Source organism: Podarcis pityusensis (genome assembly GCF_964106645.2).
Source record: "Podarcis pityusensis genome assembly, chromosome: 5".
Classification (NCBI taxonomy): domain Eukaryota; kingdom Metazoa; phylum Chordata; class Lepidosauria; order Squamata; family Lacertidae; genus Podarcis; species Podarcis pityusensis.
In genome coordinates this window covers 92343274-92364595 of record NC_138032.1, presented here as the reverse complement: position 1 = coordinate 92364595, position 21322 = coordinate 92343274, and the positions used below count along the sequence as shown (strand labels likewise).

Genomic DNA, 21322 nt, shown 5'->3' with positions numbered 1-21322 from the left:
TGTGTGGCCTCTCCCAGCAATTAACCTGAGGGTCTTACTTTCCTTTTCTAATTTGTAGGAAGTGGCTCATGACATCTGTTTGGGCCCCGGGGCTACTTCTTGGAAACCTTTAGTTGTCTGTAGGTTGTTTGATTTCTTTCACAGTGGGAGGACTAGAAAGATACATAACAACTGACAGACTTGATTCATAGCTCTAGGAGGAAGAAAAAACATTTTCAGATTATAAAGGAACTACTAAAAATACAGGGACTAAAAGCTTTTATGAGAATGAAGTAAACGTAGAGGGGAATCCATAGATTGCTGAAAAAGGATTTGTGAATATAAAACTCCCCAAAAAGGCCCTTAAGGGTGTCTCCCGCTGCTAGAAATTTAGATGACTAAGCTGAAAGACCTGCCTATTGGTTGCTCAATCCACTTGAAAGTTCGCTGTGAAAGCTCAGCTGGGCAAGAGTATATTTATTTCAGTGAACCATGTGCAGGAGAACTTCTTGGCAGAATGTGTTTCTTTATGCCCATATTGCCTTATTGTGCCTTATTGAGCCTTATTGTGCTCTTTCTGTGTCTTTATCTTGAACCCATTAATTTTTTGAACAATGGAACCACATCTCTTTTTCAAAAAGGCTGTGCTGCAGAAAAAAACAAAACCCTTAATAGAGTCCAGGCCAAGGGTAGTAATAGTGCCACTCTATTCTGCCTTGGTCAGACCACACCTGGTATGCTTCATCCTATTCTGGGTACCACAATTTAAGAAGGATATTGACTAGATGGAACATGTGCAGAGGAGGGCAACCAAGATGATCAAGGGTCTTAGGGTTTCCATATTTCAAAAAGTGAAAGTGCAGACACAAAAGCTGTTGAACTTTTTTTGGCAAGGTTGTTGAGGTTTTTTTTTTGGCAGCTTTGTTGAGCTTCTTCTAGTTTTGCCCTGGACGTATGGTAACCCTAAAGGGTCTGGAAACCAAGCCTGATGAGGAATGGTTGAGGGAATTGGGTATGTTTAGCCTGCAAAAGGATGCGGTCTAAACCACTCAGCCTAGGGCTTGCCGATTGGTGGTTCGAATCCCTGCGATGGGGTTAGCTCCCGTTACTCGGATTAGCTCCTGCCAGCCTAGCAGTTCAAAAGCACGTCAAAGTGCAAGTAGATAAATAGGTGCCGCTCCAGTGGGAAGCTAAATGGTGTTTCCGTGCGCTGCTCTGGTTTCACCAGAAGCAGCTTAGTCATGCTGGCCCGGAAGCTGTCTGCGGAAAAACGCCAGCTCCCTCAGCCAGTAAAGTGAGATGAACGCCGCAACCCCAGAATCGTCCGCCACTGGACTTAACGGTCAGGGGTCCCTTTACCTTTACCTTTAGCCTGCAAAAGAGGAGACTGAGAGGAAGCATGACAGCCATTTTCAAATATCTTAGGGGCTGTCACATGGGATATGGAGCAAACTTGTTTTCTCCTGCTCTGGAGGGTAGGACTTGAACTTCAAGTTACAAGTACAAGAACCTTCTGACAGTAGGAGCTGTTCAGCAGTGGAATGGTCTCCCTCAAAAGTGGTAGACTCTAATTCCTTGGAGATTTTAAAGCAGAGGTTGGATGGCCATCTGCCATCGATGTTTTAGTTGAGATTCTTGCATTGCAGGGGGTTAGACTAGATGTCCCTTGTGGTCCCTTCCAATTCTACAATTTTATGTACATGGCTGTTAGTGACTTTTATCATCATGGGATGTTGTTTAGTCGTGTCCAACTCTTCGTGACCCCATGGACCAGAGCAGCCAGGCACTCCTGTCTTCCACTGCCTCCCACAGTTTGGTCAAACTCATGCTGGTAGCTTCGAGAACACTGTCCAACCATCTCGTCCTCTGTCGTCCCCTACTCCTTGTGCCCTCCATCTTTCCCAACATCAGGGTCTTTTCCAGGGAGTCTTCTCTTCTCATGAAGTAGCCAAAGTCTTGGAGCCTCAGCTTCAGGATCTGTCCTTCCAGTGAGCACTCAGGGCTGATTTCCTTCAGAATGGATAGGTTTGATCTTCTTGCAGTCCATGGGACTTTCAAGAGTCTCCTCCCGCACCATAATTCAAAAGCATCAATTCTTTGGCGATCAGCCTTCTCTATGGTCCAGCTCTCAAAGCATCAATTCTTTGGCGATCAGCCTTCTTTATGGTCCAGCTCTCACTTCCATACATCACTACTGGTAAAACCATAGCTTTTACTATACGGATCTTTGTTGGCAAGGTGATGTCTCTGCTTTTAAAGATGCTGGCTAGGTCATGGGATATTGCATACCAAAAACTACATAATTCAGTTGTGCATTGGTGATCCATGCATATAAATGCACCTGCGTTACCTACTGACAGCCTTTTGTAGGGGTGCAAGAAAAGGGGCCCCTGTGCTATGCTTTGCCACAGGTTACCTCTCTGTGACCCTACTAAAAGCCCTCTGTGTTTACTCTCCTTTCTCCCTACACACTCAGAGAAGAATGAACTGGGGTGGGGAGAGCTGACAGAAAGCAATGTGCTTGGTAGGTAGGAATCCAAAATAAACAGATGATCTGATTGTGTACTTGGACATGTTTAAATGGGGGGGGGGGGCTGCTTTGATCTTCGGAAGATTGCTGTACACCTTGTTCAGCAGCAGGGAAAAATTGCTGAGTAAGCAGGCTTGTGGTTTCAGAGAGGTGAGCAAAATCTTTTTTCTTTTTTTTCTTTTTCTGCATTAAAGCCTTTCTTGCTGCAGCTGACAGTAGGCCTGCCTACTCAATGGCCTCATATTCTTGCCTTTTCCCAAATAGCCGGTAGTTAGGAGATATCATTCCAGTTACTGTGATGTACTACTATCAAGTGGATAAGGTAAAGGTAAAGCGACCCCTGACCATTAGGTCCAGTTGTGACCAACTCTGGGGTTGCGGCGCTCATCTCGCTTTATTGGCCGAGGGAGCTGGTGTACAGCTTCCGGGTCATGTGGCCAGCATGACTAAGCCACTTCTGGCAAACCAGAGCAGCGCATGGAAACGCCGTTTACCTTCCCGCCAGAGTGGTACCTATTTATCTACTTGCACTTTGACGCGCTTTTCAAACTGCTAGGTTGGCAGGAGCAGGGACCGAGCAACGGGCGCTCACCCCGCCGCGGGGATTCAAACCGCCGACCTTCTGATCGGCAAGTCCTAGGCTCTGTGGTTTAACCCACAGCGCTACCTGTGTCCCCATCAAGTGGAAAAGAGAGGCACAAAATTGCTTTTGTTGTTTAGGGCAATATACTTTTAGAAAAACACCCAGCATCAATAGGGCAACAAGCAAACTGAACATTTCGAGTTTGATGGTTAAACTTTATATTACCTCATGTTTGCTTTTTATAAAATCATGTTTAGCACTGACCACTTTCTTTCTTTTGAGAAAAAGCATCTGTGGGGAAGGGTCGCAACTGGATTCAGACTGTGAGGAGAAAGGTTAAGCCCCCTCCCCTCCCATTTCCAAAATCATCCCCCCCCCCTCACCACTATCCCCCCCTGAAGTTTCTGTAAATGGAACTTTCAGGGTTAAAATAACAGCTGGGGAGATTTTCAGTGCCTTTGGTTTCCTTGTCTGGTGTGGGGCCTTGCACAGCTGCTTTGTCTGTAAAAAAGAAAGCAGCCAGCACAAAATGTGCAGCTTAATCCTGATTCACACAATCCTGTAGCAGTTTTACAAACGAAGCTGGGTTTTGAAATAAAGATTAAGCTTTTTGGACATGTTGGTATAGTTAAATGACCAGTATTTTTTTCATGTTGTGTCCTCGGCCCAGTATACTTGAAGGAGCATCTCCACCCCATTGTTCAGCCTAGACACTGAGGTCCGGCTCCGAGGTCCTTCTGGCAGTTCCTTTACTGCGAGAAGTGTAGCTACAAGGAACCAGGCAGAGGGCCTTCTCGGTAGTGGCGCCTGCCCTATGGAACGCCCTCCCATCAGATGTCCAGGAAATAAACAACTACAGTGGATGCTCGGGTTGCGAACGTGATCCATTCGGGATGCACGTTCGCAACCCGCGGCATTCTCAACCCACGGGTTGCGATTCGGCGCTTCTGCACATGTGTGATCGCCAAAACCCGGAAGTAACCTGTTCCGGTACTTCCGGGTTTCGGCAGTTCCACAACCAAAAAAAATGCAACCTGAAGCGTCTGTAACCCGAGGTATGACTGTACAGTGGTACCTTGGGTTAAGTACATAATTCGTTCTGGAGGTCCGTTCTTAACCAGAAACTGTTCTTAACCTGAAGCACCACTTTAGCTAATGGGGCCTCCCGCTGTTGCCATGCTGCCGGAGCACAATTTCTGTTCTCATCCTGAAGCAAAGTTCTTAACCTGAGGTACTATTTCTGGGTTAGCGGAGTCTGTAACCTGAAGCATATGTAACCTGAAGTGTATGTAACCAGAGGTCCACTGTATCTGATTTTTAGAAGACATCTGAAGGCAGCCCTGTTTAGGGAAGTTTTTAATGTTTGATGTTGTTGCTTTTTATTATTATTATTAATATTCTGTTGGGAGCCGCCCAGAGTGGCTGGGGAAACCCAGCCAGATGGGCAGGGTAGAAATAATAAATTATTATTATTATTAGTCAGTGATGGATGCCTACAGAAGGGATGATGATTGTGATTCCTCACACTCTTCCACATATTAGGGTACTATCTAGCTGTAGCTCTGCAGAGTACCTTGAGGCCAAAGGAGATGCTCCAGGTGTACTTGAGTTCGTCCCAAGGTCTCACACGACCAAACTGGCACTTGCCACGCCATGCCACAAATTGGCACAGAGTCTTATCAGGACATGACATGACTATGGTTCCAGTTTTGCTGGGTGTGCCAGAATAATCACACAGCAGTTTCTCCAAATGTTCAGTGCACACAGCCACCATTTGCAGCACTTGGCATGTACATCAGTATCAGTGGATTTCCCCCATCACCCTTGTCTTAATGAATTGAATTACAACGCTCCAGGTATTGCAGAAGAATGATGTAAGGGAAATGAAGAACTGCAAAGGTGTTTTATTTTTATAAGCATTATCAGTTTTCTAGCATTTTTCTAACCAACACAAGGCTATCAATACTGGAAATCCATTATTGCAGGGTTGGTAATTTTTGCTGCATTTATGCGTAGTAAAAGTCCGGACTTTGCCTGCCCAATAAAGCTGCTGTTATCGAAATTAACACCTTTCTGTCCATTACACCCAGAATGACCCAAGAAAATCAATCCTGAGTCATGGTGGTTTAAACCAATGTGGAAACAACCAAATAAACAATGCTAGGAATTGTGTATTAATGAAGACAAAGCTAGGATTTTAGCCATGGGTATAGCTGGGGAGGGAGGCAGGGCGCAGCTGCCACCCAAATTAAGTAAATCAATAAAAATACTTAACATAGGTTCTGCCCACTCCAACATAAAGCCTGTCCCCTCCCCCAGCATAAATCCTGGCTACACGCATGAATTTATCTTTGTTCAGCCTCCAATAATCTGGTTAAAGGTTTCTTGTAGCTGATGTAAGCAGGCTCACTTGCTTTTATAAACTTATTTGCCTAAATGAAATTATGTGTATATATTCATATACTTAGTCATACTTGAAGCTCTTTCTAAGGTTTCCAGATGAATTTTTGAAAGCTTTTTGCTACAAACTTCCTGTACCTCATTGAGAAGGAGCTCCAGGGATTTCGCATTACTAGACTGTGAGGTAACTGAGCTATGCTAAATGGTATTCCAGTTTCCCTGTATCTCTGTATTCATCAGGTAGGCACGTCCCATTTTATTTTCTGCCAGTATAGTGACATGATGAAATTCTACTAGGTTTGATGGAATTGGTAACTTGGATCAGTTGTATCTGAGAAGGAAGAGCGCTTGCTTGAATTCATCTAGCACACAACAGGGAAGGGTTTTATGCAAGATACAATAGTTGTCTTGTCTATCTGTTGGTGCCCAGCATTATAACTTTGTCCAAATTCTAGTGTCACGCTAGCCAAGATGAGGAACTGGATTTCAAGAAAGCAAGGTCTCTTTTTCTCAGTCTTAGTTCTTGGACTGACCATGGTGGAAAAAGGGGGAAAGCACAGGGGAGAGACTACATATTCATCCTCTGCCCATTTAATTTTCTGTATGTTATACAGAAGTAACTGGCAACTACATCCTATGGGATGTTTAGCTGCTGTTCCACTAAATACTGGGCTCTTGTAGATGAAGCATAATCATTTGTCCCCAGGGTTTTTTAGGGTTTTGTAGGAGCATTAGCACAAAGCCAGAAGATTAACCTGAAAAATAGGTGCCAGGTGGAGCAGAATGAGATGATTCTCTGTTCACATTACACCTGTGGTGGACCAGATACTGCAGCTGTCACACTCCTGTGGGTGGCTTGAGTCCCAGTTCTAGGTGGTGTAAGCCACTGTCCAAAATAGTCACCAAGAAGGACAGGTTTGCAGCCGCAGTGTAGCCCAAAGTCAAGTACAGAGAATCAGTCTAGGCCCAAAATGTGATCCAGAAGCAGGATCAGGCAAAAGTCCAAGATCCAGCACCTCGATGTCATATTCAGCAGCTGGAAAGCTCAAGAGAGAGACCTTGTTAGCTTACAAGGTGGTCCCATACTCGTGGGCTGTGCAATGACTCTGAGTCGGTAGATGCATGCTATGTTGTTGCTCAGTGGTCTTCAGCTTGTGGCTCCTCTGGTGGCTCTCAAGTGTTCTTTAGCAGATCTCAACTCAAAGAGCCTTTCAGTGATATCTTCAGCACTGGTTCCAGGGGACCCAGTTGGCTGGCCAAGTCCTTGACCTGTGGAGTGTCTTGTTCATCCTCTGTGGATGCCATATCTGGTACCAGCTCAGAGCTAGGCACGACGGCTACCTGGACAAACCCTCTTGTCATCCCCATTACTGAAAGTACAGCTGAGTGCAACAAGAACTGGAAGCCAGCTGAATGCATTCCATTGTTAACAGCCACTATTGCAGGGGTAGGGAATCTTTGGCCTGCGAGGCCATTTCCCCCAAACCACACCCACCCGCCCCACGCCTGTGGTTAAATGTGACATGAGATGTGCAGCAGGTAGAGATGTGGGGGGTTTGCCTGCTCATGCAGCCAATCCCTGCAGAAATCAGAACTGAACTCCCTGCATGTAAGCTGCTGCACCTAGAATTGAACCCTGCTTTCTTTGGGTGTGGGGGAGAGTTCCATATGGGGAACTCTTTCACTCACCCAAGCCCTGAAGAAAGCAGGATTGGACATCCACTCCTGCCCACCACCCCATGTGCATCAGCTAATGTGCAAGGGGTTCAATCCAACTTGGTCAGTATCTCCCTCCCTATGTGTCATGGGGTGGTTGGGTGCAGAGGAATGGTGGGAGGAACCACCTGGGGAACCACCAAGGGAAGAAGGCACAGAGCCTGGGGAGTGGTGGTGGGACAACAATGAGTGGTCAGAGGGAGAAGACTGGGAAGAGGAGGTGTCGAAAGCTGAAAAGGTAACAGGGTTTAGTGAGCTGGGAGAGTCTGTAGCAGAGAGCAGTCAAGAATCAGAGGCAGAAGCTGAAGCAGGCGAGTGGGAGGAGGGAGGTCAAGAGGCACAGACGAGTCTGGCTGGTGAAGAGTCAGGGGTGTCTCCGCCTCCTGCTGTGATAAGCTCCCCTCCCTCTTTGGCTTCCAGAACCAGAAGAGGCATGAAAAGGGTGATGGGGAGTTTGGTTTTGCTCAAGCACGGTCTCTGATTGCTTGGAAAAGGCCCTGAGGAGGCAGGGAATTTCAGTTTTGGCAACTGAATTCCATGGAGGAAGACCAGTGGGAATGAGCTGCTCTGCTCATTAGACATGACACTCAAGTCTGTGGAGATTGTGGTTTTGCTAATAAGGAGTTAGCTCCATCTTTGAACCGTGTGATTACTGTTTGGCATTCTTCTGTGACGATACATGTCAATTATCTGATGTTGTTATGATGACATCAGAGCTGGGTGGTCTTGTCCACTTGTCAGAGTTGTCTTGTGGAGTGGGGGAAGGTAAGGTCTGGCCAACTGAACCAATAAGATGCCTCACCTCCATGCTGTAGTGATGTTCCTATATTACAACAATCACATTAGCATATGCTAACAGCAACAGGTGACAGTAAAAGGGCCAGGTGGTGCGTAAGAATGAGTTCAAAATGTAGTAAGTCCGGTTGACCGATTAATTTGATGGATAATATTTCTGTTCCGCTTTTCATTCAAATGAATCCCAAAACAGCTTACAAACAATAAATGACAGTAACATGATAGAACATCACAAATACAGCATCAGTGAACAATTAAAATCTGTAAATCACTGTTAAAAAATCAACAACTAAAAAATAAGCTAAACGTCACAATTAAAGCAAACGTCATATATGATTAACAAATCCACACGGCATCTATAATTCATAAATCTATCTTAATATTAGCAAAATTGCAACCAAACATTAAACCAAGCACTATGAAGTTCATACACACACTCTCCCCACCCCTATGACCAATCTTTCACTCTATTCAGCTCATCAAAATACAGATCCACATAATGCCCGTGGCAGCAACTTCCTTCTGAAGGTTCCTTGGGCTGAAGTTAAGGAAGCGCTGGTGAAACAAACCACCCCCTGATGGCAAACAAGAGTTTCTCTCCCCTCACAGCTCTTCTTCTGGAAACAACTCCCTTATGAAGGCCCCTATGGTTGGAGGGTGGGGCAAGGCAGGTGGAAAAAGCCATTAGTTGCTGGCCAACATGTAAGGAACCAGTCTTCCTTTTTTCATCCAGAAACATTCACCAAAAACACCCCCTTAATGCCTCCTGGTGTCATGGAAACCTATGGAACTTGTAGATAAACGTTTAGCTGGTTCATCGATGTTAACCATTTTGATCAATTAAAACATCTTGAAATGTTCACCGAAGTGTCTTAATTTCTTGTTCATCCTGCAGCCTCCTGCCCCACCAGTGGTCCGCTGGTTATTTTTATGTGTAGGAACCTTTCCTTCTTCATCTTTTCTTGTACTACCTGAAAATGTGGACTGCACACATGGTTCACGAATGAAGCAGAGTTTCTGTGTTGCAAACGTTAGTTCAAAAGAAATCTTATCTTTGTAGAAAATCAACATGTTTGGTATTAAATAATAAAATAAATGAGACCCAGGGGGCTACTAAAAATTATTTAACTGCTTAATAAACGTTACGATCCAATATATATATTACTTTTCCATTTTGGTAAATCGTCCAGGCTAGTTGACGCTCTTTGGAATTTTTTGCAATTATATTTAGTGTGTTAATAAAGATGACTGTGAACTCTGTTGTGGCCAAATGGTCTCCCAGGACATGGTTCAACAATTCTGCAAAGGCCCTGTGTGAATCTCCAGCCAGATAGCTACTCCTTAGCTCAAAAATAACAAGGCTGAATCTAAACAATTGTTGGCGAAATCTCCTTCTGCCTGTCTGCCTCAATTGAGCAATAAAAGGTCTGTGCACACTCTGGAATGTGTGGTGTGGGAAAGCACTTAACCTTCAGTTTTAGCGGTGTTACTACATTATATTATTCTGTTCAAGTCACAGTCAAAATACCATACATCTGAGGATTTTTCCTGAAGAATCATAAATCTGATTTGGATATACTTGCGTACTGAATGGCAGCACGACCTCTGTAATTCTGTACAGAAAATATATGTTGAGATCACGTGAGTTCTTGTTAACTGAGAAGAGGACGGGTAGTGGGGAAGATTATAGATGTTGTATTTTTAATTAAACTCCGAGCTAGTTTTTCTGTTTTTAAGCAGCCAAGTTTAAAGCAAGATCTGAATTTGTCAAGCAGCTTGAAACAAAGATTATGGCTATATCTTAAAATAAAAACCCATGATGTTTTAGAAGAGTCTAAGGCAGGGGTCAGCAAACTTTTTCAGCAGGGGGCCGGTCCACTGTCCCTCAGACCTGGGGGGGGGGGCAGACTATATTTTGAAAATGAATGAATTCCTATGCCCCGCAAATAACCCAGAGATGCATTTTAAATAAAAGGACACATTCTACTCATGTAAAAACATGCTGATTCCTGGACCATCCGTGGGCCAGATTTAGAAGGTGATTGGGTCGGATCCGGCCCCCAGGCCTTAGTTTGCCTACCCATGGGCTAAGAAGTGAACCCTACACAATCCAGAGTGGAGTCCCTAAAATGGTTGTGCTTGTGTTCTGAGACCTTGGACCTTATCTGCTGATTCACATATGATAGGCATGTCCAATCTGCCAATCACAGAAAGCTCAACAACTTTTGGGTCTTCCCCCCCCCCAAAAAAGCTCAACAACTTTAGTCAATCCAATAGGTAGATAACAGCCAGTTTTTTTATAGTGGGAGTAGATCGCAGTCTCTTGGGAGTTGGACATGCCTGACATATGGCCTCACAGAAATGTCTGTCCAAATCAGCATGTGTTGGGGGCTCTATCTCGCCCTCAGGATTGTGAGTGCCCACCGCCGCAACGTGAACATGCAACATCACATGCACATGCAGTGCGTGTGTCATTGCACACGCTACGTGCAGGTGTTTGCATGTGACGTCACACATCTGCGTTGTGGTGACTCCTCTTCCTCCTTTTATCCATAGTCAGCCTTTTCCATGGGCAGAACAGCAGGGACCACCCTATATCTCAGCACATGCTCCACTAAGCCCACCTGGACAATCTCTTGCTTTTGTTTCTTATCTACTCTGTAAATTAAGAAGGGTGGCGCTGTGGTCTAAACCACAGAGCCTAGGGCTTGCCGATCAGAAGGTTGGCTGTCTGAATCCCCGCGATGGGGTTAGCTCCTGCTGTTCGGTCCCAGCTCCTGCCCACCCAGCAGTTTGAAAGCACGTCAAAGTGCAAGTAGATAAATAGGTACCACTCTGGCGGGAAGGTCAACGGCGTTTCCATGCGCTGCTTTGGTTTCACCAGAAGCGGCTTAGTCATGCTGGCCACATGACCCGGAAGCTGATGAGCGCGCAACCCCAGAGTCGTCCGCGACTGGACCTAACAGTCAGGGGTCCCTTTACCTTTTTATGTTTTGCAACATACTCAGTTCTCAAAACTATTCATAGTTAGATACCCTTGATAACGAATTAATTGCCATCTCCTGGGCAAAATTTTGTTCTAGATAGTAAGGGCTAACCTCTTCTTCTAAAGCCATTTGGTCTTTGCCCTCCAAACAAAAGCCCCTTCTCAGAGTTCTTCAGTATGGAGAGAAGCAAGAATAATTCGTGATCAAAACAAAAAAAATAGTTAGCTTTCTGTTTGCGCAGACCCAAATTGCGCGGCAATAACAGGTTTCCTATAGAAGCATTATAACACGTACTAGATTCTAAAATGGTAAAAATATTGTTTAAAATGTGAACGTAAGAAATCACACATTAACATTCTTCTGGGTAGTAGAAATTGGTTTGATTTCGATGACATGCTTACTATCTGCCACTAGCTTTCAGAGTACATCTGGCATATTATAATAGACAAAACATTAATTAACTGTGCAACTAAATAATTAAACTTGTACTGTAGCTTTTACCTTACATCTCCAGCATGGCTTTCAATAACAAAGCAGATAAGACAAATAATTAAAACTGCACAAAACAAAACCAACCAGCCATCTGTAAATTACCACTAATCAGCCCAACATCTTAATTACAAAGAACTGCAGAAAGAGAGAGAGAGCCTTTTAACTGGAGCCTGGAGTTTCTGCAGTGTTAGTGCAAGATAATCCTCAGAGCAAGGGGTGTTATCTGCTCATGAACCACTGTATTTTGATGAAATATAGAAAAATAATAAAATAAATTGTCCAGTAGCACCTTAGAGACCAACTAGGTTTGTTCTGGGTATAAGCTTTCGTGTGCATGCACACGTCTTCAGATACTGTATTTTGATGGTTATATCAGAGGCCTTCAATCTTTTTGGGCCTGCGGCACATTTTGAAATCTTAAGAAACTTGCCGCGGGTATCACAAATCATTAGTTTCCCAGAAGAAAAACAAGTGGCGATATCAAAACAACAGGCTGGCGCACCTACATCCTCCATAAAAACAAATACAAAATGGTAATTTGTACTCAGACAGTAACACCCCACCCAACAAAAATAAAATATGAGAGGGGCAGGAGGTCAATGGTTCCAATTAGAATTTTTTTCCTTGGTGATTTAAACCATGACTTAATTAAAATCAACCCTCCCTGACGGTTATGAATGCTTTCTAAATTTATATTGTCACTAAGAAATGAGTCTACTTGCTGAGGCAACGTAGGGGGAAGGGAGTGAAGGGGAAAGACAACTGTATATTTTTAAGGTTTTAACAGGGTAGCAGCCAGAAGTCCACCCCCCACCCCCACCCCCAATGGTATCTGATAAAAGAGCCTCTGCCCTGGGATCTAAACTGAAGATAACTCAGCTGCTCAGTGGGACAGGTGTAGGATCCCTGATCTCTTTTTATATCCAAACAGAATGGGGATTCCAGTTGCTTGTAGTTCTAGGCAAGGGAATTACATCAGCACATTTATCTCTGTATGTGTGCTTGTGTGTGTGTGTGTGTGTGTGTGTGTGTGATCTGAAGTACTTAAACAAACAAAAGTTGTCATAACTGATTTATTCACTACAAATGCCTTTATGAATTCACATTGCTGTTGTGGTTAATTCAGTTCATATGCCGCCCTTTTATCAAAAGATCTCAGGGCGGTGTACGGCATTAGAAACACAAAGCATCAGCGATAAAAACATAGTAAAAAGCATACTGACTGACAGCCTAACAAATGGTAAATTCTTAGATAATCCGCTCTTTCCTTTAAAAATAGGGTTTTTTCAAATTCTGTTAACATTCTGATTGCGTTTAAATATTTCAGAACAGCAAGTGTCATTTGAAAATACCCAAACCATTCCAGATTCTTAGGGTATCGTTTGTTGCTTAATCTGGCATAATCAATAGTTTTTGCGTTTTTAATAACATTTTGTACCTAAATAGATGACTTTTTTGTTTGACTTCTGATATTGAAATTTGTCTGCAGGTCAGCTAAAATTGATTCAGAGGGAGATACAGGTAGGCTTTTATTGCAGCGCCATATTTTTCACCAGTTGGATACCAAAAAATGGCTTTTCATTATTTTTCTATACGTTTTCTCTCTATTTTTGAAAACAAATAATCAGTGCAACTTGAAATATGTGCACACTTTGCCCGTCACTGAGGCACAGCCTCTGGCAGCCCTGTCCTTAGGTCCCTGAGTGGACAGAAGAGGCTGCTTAGCGGTTGTCAAAGAAGACACGCTCCACCTGGTCCCACTCCCAGACTAATACGCCTGAAAATATTTTATAAGACATTGCTATCAAGCCATCACTCCAAGGAACAATGTTATTCAGTGAGCCAGGACAAGCTGCTACAGCACCATCCATCTCTCATTTCTATCTCCTCCATCCTGTCCCCTTGCTGCCCCTCTGTATCCCTCCCCACCCCTTTGGTGCTGTTAGGAACTTCACATGGGGCTTTCCACATACATATCCTTCCATTTCCTACTTTTTCACCATTGTGGGAGTTTTCTAGGAGGTTGCTTGCTCGGGTAATATCCACCACAGACTCTCAAGTCTCTGTGAACCAACAGGACATTTGCTCCTGTTCTTTTTGCCCTGGAATAGGTAATAGTTTGAAGTCTTCCGTCAGTACTTCTCTTCTGTTTCCCTGATCTCACTGTCCTTTCTGCCTCCTGTCATTTGCATTTGAGTTTTCCTCTTTGCGCTTAGGCCTCGATTGTAGCTCATCAGTCTCCACTCCTTATATGGCTACTGAAATATTCTCTGCCGAATCTATCTCTTTATCCAGCTGTACGTTTTTTTGGGAAGGGTGATGCATAAGAAATTAATGCATGCATTTTACTTTGGCACTTTTGCTGCCTGTGACCCTTTTTGGTGTTTTGCAGTAAACTAAAATGCTGCTGTCCCCAAATCTACTGATATATTTTTTTCCCTGTGCTAATCGGAGCGCAGGCCAACATCCCTGTGGTAATTTGCTGTTCCGGACCTGGAGTGTTGAAAATAGCATATCCACTGATGATGCTTGTTTATATATGTGCTGTGTATATAAAAAGGTAAAGGACCCCTGACAGTTAAGTCGCGAGTGACTCTGGGGTTGTGGCGCTCATCTCGCTTTACTGGCTGAGGGAGCCGACGTTTGTCCGCAGGCAGTTTTTCCGGGTCATGTGGCCAGCATAAGCCACTTCTGGCGAAACCAGAGCAGCACACGGAAACGCTGTTTACCTTCCCGCTGGAGCGGTGCCTATTTATCTACAGTGGTACCTCTGGTTACGTACTTAATTCGTTCCGGAGGTCCGTTCTTAACCTGAAACTGTTCTTAACCTGAAGCACCACTTTAGCTAATGGGGCCTTCCACTGCTGCCGCACCGCCACCACGCGATTTCTTTTCTTGTCCTGAAGCAAAGTTCTTAACCCGGGGTACTATTTCTGGGTTAGCGGAGTCTGTAACCTGAAGCATATGTAACCCGAGGTACCACTGTACTTGCACTTTTTTTAGGGTGTGCTTTCGAACTGCTAGGTTGGCAGGAGCTGGGACCGAGCAACGGGAGCTCACCCCATTGCAGGGATTCGAACTGCTGACCTTCTGATCGAAAAGCCCAAGAGGCTCATATACTCAGCCTGAATAGCTCAGTTGGTGGTGCTGATAACATGAAGGTTGCAGGTTCATTTCCCATATGGGTCAGCTGCATTGCAATGGGTTGGACTAGATGATTCTCAGGGTCCCTTCCAACTCTACAATTCAATGATTCTGTGTTATGCATAACCAAGGGCACATGTTTGAAACCCTGGCATATAGGGTACTGGAGTGAAAGCATCAGCTGTCTGAAGTACTGGGTCCCGGACACCTGCGTATGAGAGTGCAGAATGTATGAATTACTGGAAGTCATCTCATTTTATTTTGTTTGGAAATATTATTGGGAACATGTTGCTGTTAAAATCGCAAATGCCAAGATAAACGCATTACAAAACTGAACTTCAAGTCCTTTCAAGGGTGGTAGAGAGAGTTTAGCTGAGCATTCCAAAACCTTTGGAATATAACATTGGATTTGTGCTCAGTTTTTCCCTGTACTTGTTCCATGGTGTCCTAATATTTAGCATCACATAGCACAATGGACTTGCTTCATAACCATCTGGTTGAGTACTAGGTTCTTGCTTCCCTTCAATGAGAGAAAATTCATTTATTCAGAAAGCTAGTATGTTAGGCAAGAGGCTAGAATGTATCATTTTAACTGCCAACACTGTTACTAATTTTGGTTTTCAGATTTGTCATTTGTAACTTTGTCTAGCTGTTTGCTGCGTGTTATTAATTAAATTGCTTTATTATTACATTTCTATCCCACTTTCCTTCCAGGTTTTTTTTTAATAAGCATCTAGAAAATGTTTACAAATTGATTTTATCATCATTTTTTAATGATTACCACAAATTCAGCAGAGAAATGGGAGGGGGCACAGGGAGAAAAGAGTAGTGGGAGAGGAATTTTACAATTTATCAAGATGTGAGTACTGGCACCTCATGTTTCACACCCCCCCAAAAGACTATTGTTATACAATCCATATAAAGTGTCGTATTCTTTGATGGTGTCTCAAACTTTGATCAAGAAAGTTAAACACGTTACTTTTCTTTCTTTCTTCCCTTGCTTAGGCCCACCCAGAATTTCCGATAAAGTCATCCATCGGCAATCTGTGAGATTAGGAAGAACCATCAAGCTCCCTTGCCCCGTGGAGGGTGACCCCCCACCCCTTACTATGTGGATGAAGGATGGAAGAACCATCCACAGTGGTTGGACGCGGTTCAGGGTCCTCCAACAAGGGTTGAAAATCAAAGAAGTGGAAAGCGAGGATGCCGGGACATACATCTGCAAAGCCACCAATGGTTTTGGTAGCATGAATGTGAACTACACCCTGATCGTGATTGGTGAGTACCAAGAGTGCTCTTCAGAGATGTGAGCCTTTGAGAGCTGCAAATCTGCTCTGTAAATAATCTACCAGCCTCTAGTTAAACTAGTCTGTCCCAATATTTACAAGCGTTTGCGGAGCTGCATGTCTCTGTATTGCAGCCAGCAGCTTCAAGATAAGATTAGCCAGCCTTGTGCCAAAGGTTGCAAACAGACGGCAGTGATGCAATAATAGCTGATCACAGCGAGTTCCACACAGGAAAGGTTGAGTGATAAGGGGAGGTCACACTAGCCTTTGTGGTTGCTGCTGGAACATAATTGTTCTCAAAACAACCCTTTCTTCAAACCCATGTTTCACCTTGGGTAGCAAGGCAATGTGCTACCATTATTGTTAAGAATAGTGGCAGGTGCCATAACTCATAGAGTCGTAGAATTGTAGAGTTGGAAAGGGACAGTGAGGGTCATCTCCTGCGGTGAAGGAATCTTTTGCCCAATGTGGGGTTTGAACCCATGAGTCTCATGCTCTACCAACTGAGCTATATATATGATAGTTTTGCTGGTGGCTTAAAAATATGGGGTGGGGAGAATCTATTCTGCCTGTGCATTTCACCATAATATTCTGAATGCAGAAATAGGCGGTCTACAGCCACATAGGAGAACACAGAGTGACAGGGTTTGAATAGACTAGCTCTGCCCCACAAATTAATTTGGGACCAGATCCAGGTTAGGTTAGCTGGAATCAAATGGGGGTGGCGGGGATGGGTAACTATTCACTGAACTGAATAAAGCCTCCTTTGTAGTCTTTTCTTTTTCTCCTCATCTTTGCAAAATAACTTTTCTCTTCGTAACCTGCCTTTCTTCTGGAAAACAGATTTTTTAGCTCTGTTTCAGAAATCATCCCCTTGGGGAGAGCATAGGTTTGATCATCCAAATTTATAAAGGAGTAAGCTGATTCAAACCGATCAAAGCTTGCTTAATTTACTCCCTAACGGGCCATGCACAGTGATGGCAGTTTGTAGATTATGATGATTTATAATATTCATCTGAAAATGGCACCTAATACTATGTAAGTGGAGACTGATGTGTTTAGGTATTGATATACTTGCTACAAGGTAATTTGCTTCTGTCTGAGCTAAAACTTGCTAAAAATAGCATCTCTTCAGTGTTCTAAAACGTGTTTCTCGTTTGTACAATAGCTACCACTCACTTGGATAGTTTCTGTTTGAAAGTACTATTCCTCCTGGTGCCTCATATTTGTGGCTCACTAATGCTGTTTCTATTTAAACTCTGTTTATATTTTCTGTCAGGGGTTCCAAGCGAGCACAAGGGGTGACTGTCTGGCTCTTTCAAAACTTTCACTTGACTCCACATTTAAAGTACATGTGGCAAAGGCTGGGTGTTAGGGAAAATGCTCTTTTTTGAAAGCTACTCATTTTGTGTGAAGTTCTGGGATATATTATTTTTTTATATATGGTGATGTGAGAGCCAGGACCAACCCCTATTTCAGAAACCCTAGGATTCTGTAGAGCAGATGGGAAATAAATCCATTTCTTTTGGATCTCAGGATGCAGGTCTGTTTCTATTACAGTGGTACCTCTGTTTAAGAACAGTCCGGTTTATGAACGATTCGGCTTACAAACTCTGCAAAACCAGAAATAGTGTCCTGGTTTGAGAACTTTACCTTGACCTAAGAACATAATTGAAACAGTGGAAGGGCACCGGATGCAGGAAGCCTCATTAGGGAAAGCGCGCCTTGATTTAAGAACGGTTTTGGTTTAGGAATGGAGTTCCAGAACGGATTAAGTTTGTAAACCGAGTTACCGCTGTACATCTCCTCTATTCTCAACAAAGCACCCATCCTCTCACATGTGAAGGAACTTGTGACAAATTCTCTCATCCAACTTCCTCCAGGCTTTTTAAAACAACTGAATATTTCTAACGTTTCTAACTGAATTAGCCTTCTTACGAGAACTGGCAATGCTTATATTCCATTCTTCTGTTTTCACCTAGTTTCTGCTGCCATCTGATCTCAGGGCCTTACAATCCAAGGATCCTTTTCTTCTTTACCTCCACAAAAAATAAAAAAAACACACAAGCAAACCTGTAAGCTAAACCAAAAACCAGTGTTAAGTAGAATGTACAGTTTCCTCCCATAGCTGAGCTTGAAAGGTTTTGTGGCTTACCACAAGGTTTTGGATGCTAATTATAGCGAAGAGACAGCTTTTAATCCAAATTCACATTCCAATGATTAAGTACAAGAGTTGCTTATCTGTTAGAGCAGTGGTTCCCAATTAGCTATATACAGCGCCCCCCCTGTTTTTCAAAAGCCAAGCCATGGACCCCCTATTTTTGAAAATTTTTGATACCTTTGTTGTAGTTTTTGGTATGTGAATGGTGCCCCGGACCCCCTACATCAGTGGTGTCCAAGCTTTTTTCAAAGAGGGCCAGATTTGATGAAGTGAAGGGTCATGAGGGCCAATCAAAGGACCAACACAGGAAATAAACTGTTGCAGGGGCCGGAAAATGGACTTTAGATATGCCTGTCCTACATGGATTCCTTAGGATCAATGGACCCCCAATTGGCAACCCCTGCTAGAGTCTTCTGTAGTTCAGAAACACAATGGTGCTGTATATTTTGTACAGCTTCTGCATAAAAATCTTGCACGAAGCTCTTCTCTTCAGCTGCCACTGAATGCTTATTTCTTTTCTTTTTTTTAATACCACTGGTCATTCAGCAACTACATATAAGTATTAAAAGTAAGCTGAGGCCCTAATACGTAGCGCTTTAATCGCTTAAAAATGAAGAGCCCATGCAGGTACTATCTTACAAAAGTAGTTTCTGTTCAGAGAATGCAACCATTTTCAGGAGCCTGAAGGAATTTTGCCTCTTTCTGCAATAATATGTTAAGTGATGCTTGGGTTGTTGTTTTTTGGTTATTGTCTGCAGATTGCAAAAGTGCCTTCACTCAAGACACGCATTGCCTTATCCTAAGTCATCCACAGGGCATGTGTCGTTCTTAAGAGCCACAGTTTGTGAATTCATGTGTAGGTGTATTTCATTTGCAGAGTGCAGTTGAGGATATCATCCACAAAAGCACCTAACTGTTTAAATACTCTGATGGGGAATGTTGTTTATTAGAGCTCTTATTTTACCAAAAGTGTAGCTCTTGAAGGCAATAGTACAATGTCTACTGTACACGGCATTACCTTCAAAAAAGCCTTTTCTTGCTAAACTGGCTATTGCTTGATTGTATTTTACAAGTTCTATGAAGTACAATCTTTGATACTTTGGCATATATATTAAAATTTGTAATAAGAATCTATTTAAAAAAAAACAAGATTCAGCATATATACCCACAGAGAGATACTTTGGCCGCCATTTTTTGTTTATTCAGTATGACATAGTTAGAGCCCATAATGTCTTCTGTGTCCATAAAAGATGGTCTGTATGACAGGTCTCTGGTGATCTCATTAATTGGTATCTCAAAACATCATTTTTAGCATTAAAAAGCTGTGGAAGCACATGAAATGAGAAATGTAGGTGGCATCTGACATCTCTGTTTACACTGCTGGCTTCTAAGCAAACATTTATCTGCATGGATTTGCTTCAGTTTTGGCCCTTGCTATTTGTCCAGAACCAATGGAACAAAAATTTTGAGACTTCAGAACAAATTAAAAAGCAAACAAAAATAGGTAAGAATGAAACTCTCTGATCCTGTTCAATGAATATACCTTTCGCAGAGTGAAACAGCTGGCTTTAGGTGCCATGAAAGAGCAATGTTTTGATGGCTATTTATTTTATTGTTCTTGTATTTTAATTGCCAGGGTGGGGAGGTGCATGTAGGATTTTCTGCTGCAGGTTCCACAATAACTTGGCTGGCTTTAGGTACATTTTGGGGTGGTGTGGGGGGAGCATATGCTGCTTTTATCTTAGTCAGGAAAAATTCTTGGGTTGGCCTTGGATCAGCATTATCTCTGTTTGAGAGAGAAGCAACATATATCCATTATAAAGAAATTCTGACTTTTCTTGTGGTAGCAGCTCATCTTTGGACGAAGCTAAGTCTACACTTTCTATGAGTACCAGCATCAACAGTTATTGGAGGTGGCACTGAAGGAACAGTCAAAACATACATAGATAAACGGAGGGTAGATGGACAGCTTTTGTGACATATGGGCCAGATTTGTTCAATATGCTAGGGTTGCAGAGCATGACGTATATACCTGGTCACATGGATCTTTGTAGAAGGACATTCTGGGATGACGAAGTCTTTTACTTTTGAGAAGCCATGGAAATACATAATTCTACTTGCTGGGGTTGCTTTCTTTGAATGTTTTGGCAGCAGTTCTGTGTTGAAATTCCTCCTGGTGGTTGTAAACAGTTCACTTTGTGTGCATGAAAAAGAATAAAACTACAGTTTTAACAAAAATCGCAGAGCTGCTACTTCGTTTCTAATGCATTGGCCACATTCAGACTATTATATTGCAGCTTAATAAAGCAAGGTTTGAACAAGCCTCATGCTCCTTCATTCTTCCCAACACTCAAGCCAGAATATTATCATTTCCTGTTATGTCTGAATGAACTGAGAATCTTTGGTTAACAGCTTCTGAACAAGCCAGGATATTAAGCCAACTTTAAATCATGGCTTTATATCCTAGCTTGTTTGGAAGACATCAACTCTAGTTACCTAGTTCAGACATAATAGGTAACTGTAGTTCGTGTTACCAAGACACTTGTTTCAGATGGCAATCTACATACGCCCTCAAAAGATGTGTCTGTTTTGGCTTTCTTTTAGGAAATGAACATGGTGGCATTGCAAAGGAATCAGAGCAAGCTATAGTGGTTTAAGCCAAACCTCCCATAGCAGCGGGACGCGGGTGGTGCTGTGGGTTAAACCACAGAGCCTAGGACTTGCCGATCAGAAGGTCGGCGGTTCGAATCCCCGTGATGGTGTGAGCTCCCGTTGCTTGGTCCCTGCTCCTGCCTACCTAGCAGTTCAAAAGCATGTCAAAGAGCAAGTAGATAAATAGGTACCGCTCCAGCAGGAAGGTAAATGGCGTTTCCGTGCGCTGCTCAGGTTCGCCAGAAGTGGCTTAGTCATGCTGGCCACATGACCCGGAAGCTGTACGCCTGCTCCCTCGGCCAATAAAGCGAGATGAGCGCCGCAACCCCAGAGTTGGTCAGGACTGGACCTAATGGTCAGGGTCCCTTTACCTTTACCTTTTACCCATAGCAGCAGCCATGAACCATCTTGTTGTCTTGATTAGGCCCTGTGACTTTTGCCATGTCTGTGGCAAGCTGATGGCTCTGTTGAACTATTAATTAACTTTGGGGAACGAAACAAAAAGGGCTTCCTCTAGCAAGCATCTTCCACTCATAATTTAGAAAGGTACCCCTGCCCGTACGGGCAGTCTTGACAGACTCTAGGGTTGTGCGCTCA

The 21322-nt window shown here is 43.3% G+C and overlaps 1 protein-coding gene across 2 annotated transcripts in view; it reads left to right on the top strand.

Moving 5' to 3' along the window:
* FGFRL1 (fibroblast growth factor receptor like 1) overlaps positions 1-21322 on the top strand; it is a 175282-nt gene that overhangs the window by 66835 nt on the left and 87125 nt on the right. For both annotated transcript variants that reach the window (XM_081005563.1, XM_081005564.1), the window contains exon 3: positions 15632-15904. In XM_081005563.1, the coding sequence (XP_080861689.1) occupies positions 15632-15904 (273 nt within the window). The remainder of the gene's footprint in view (positions 1-15631; positions 15905-21322) is intronic.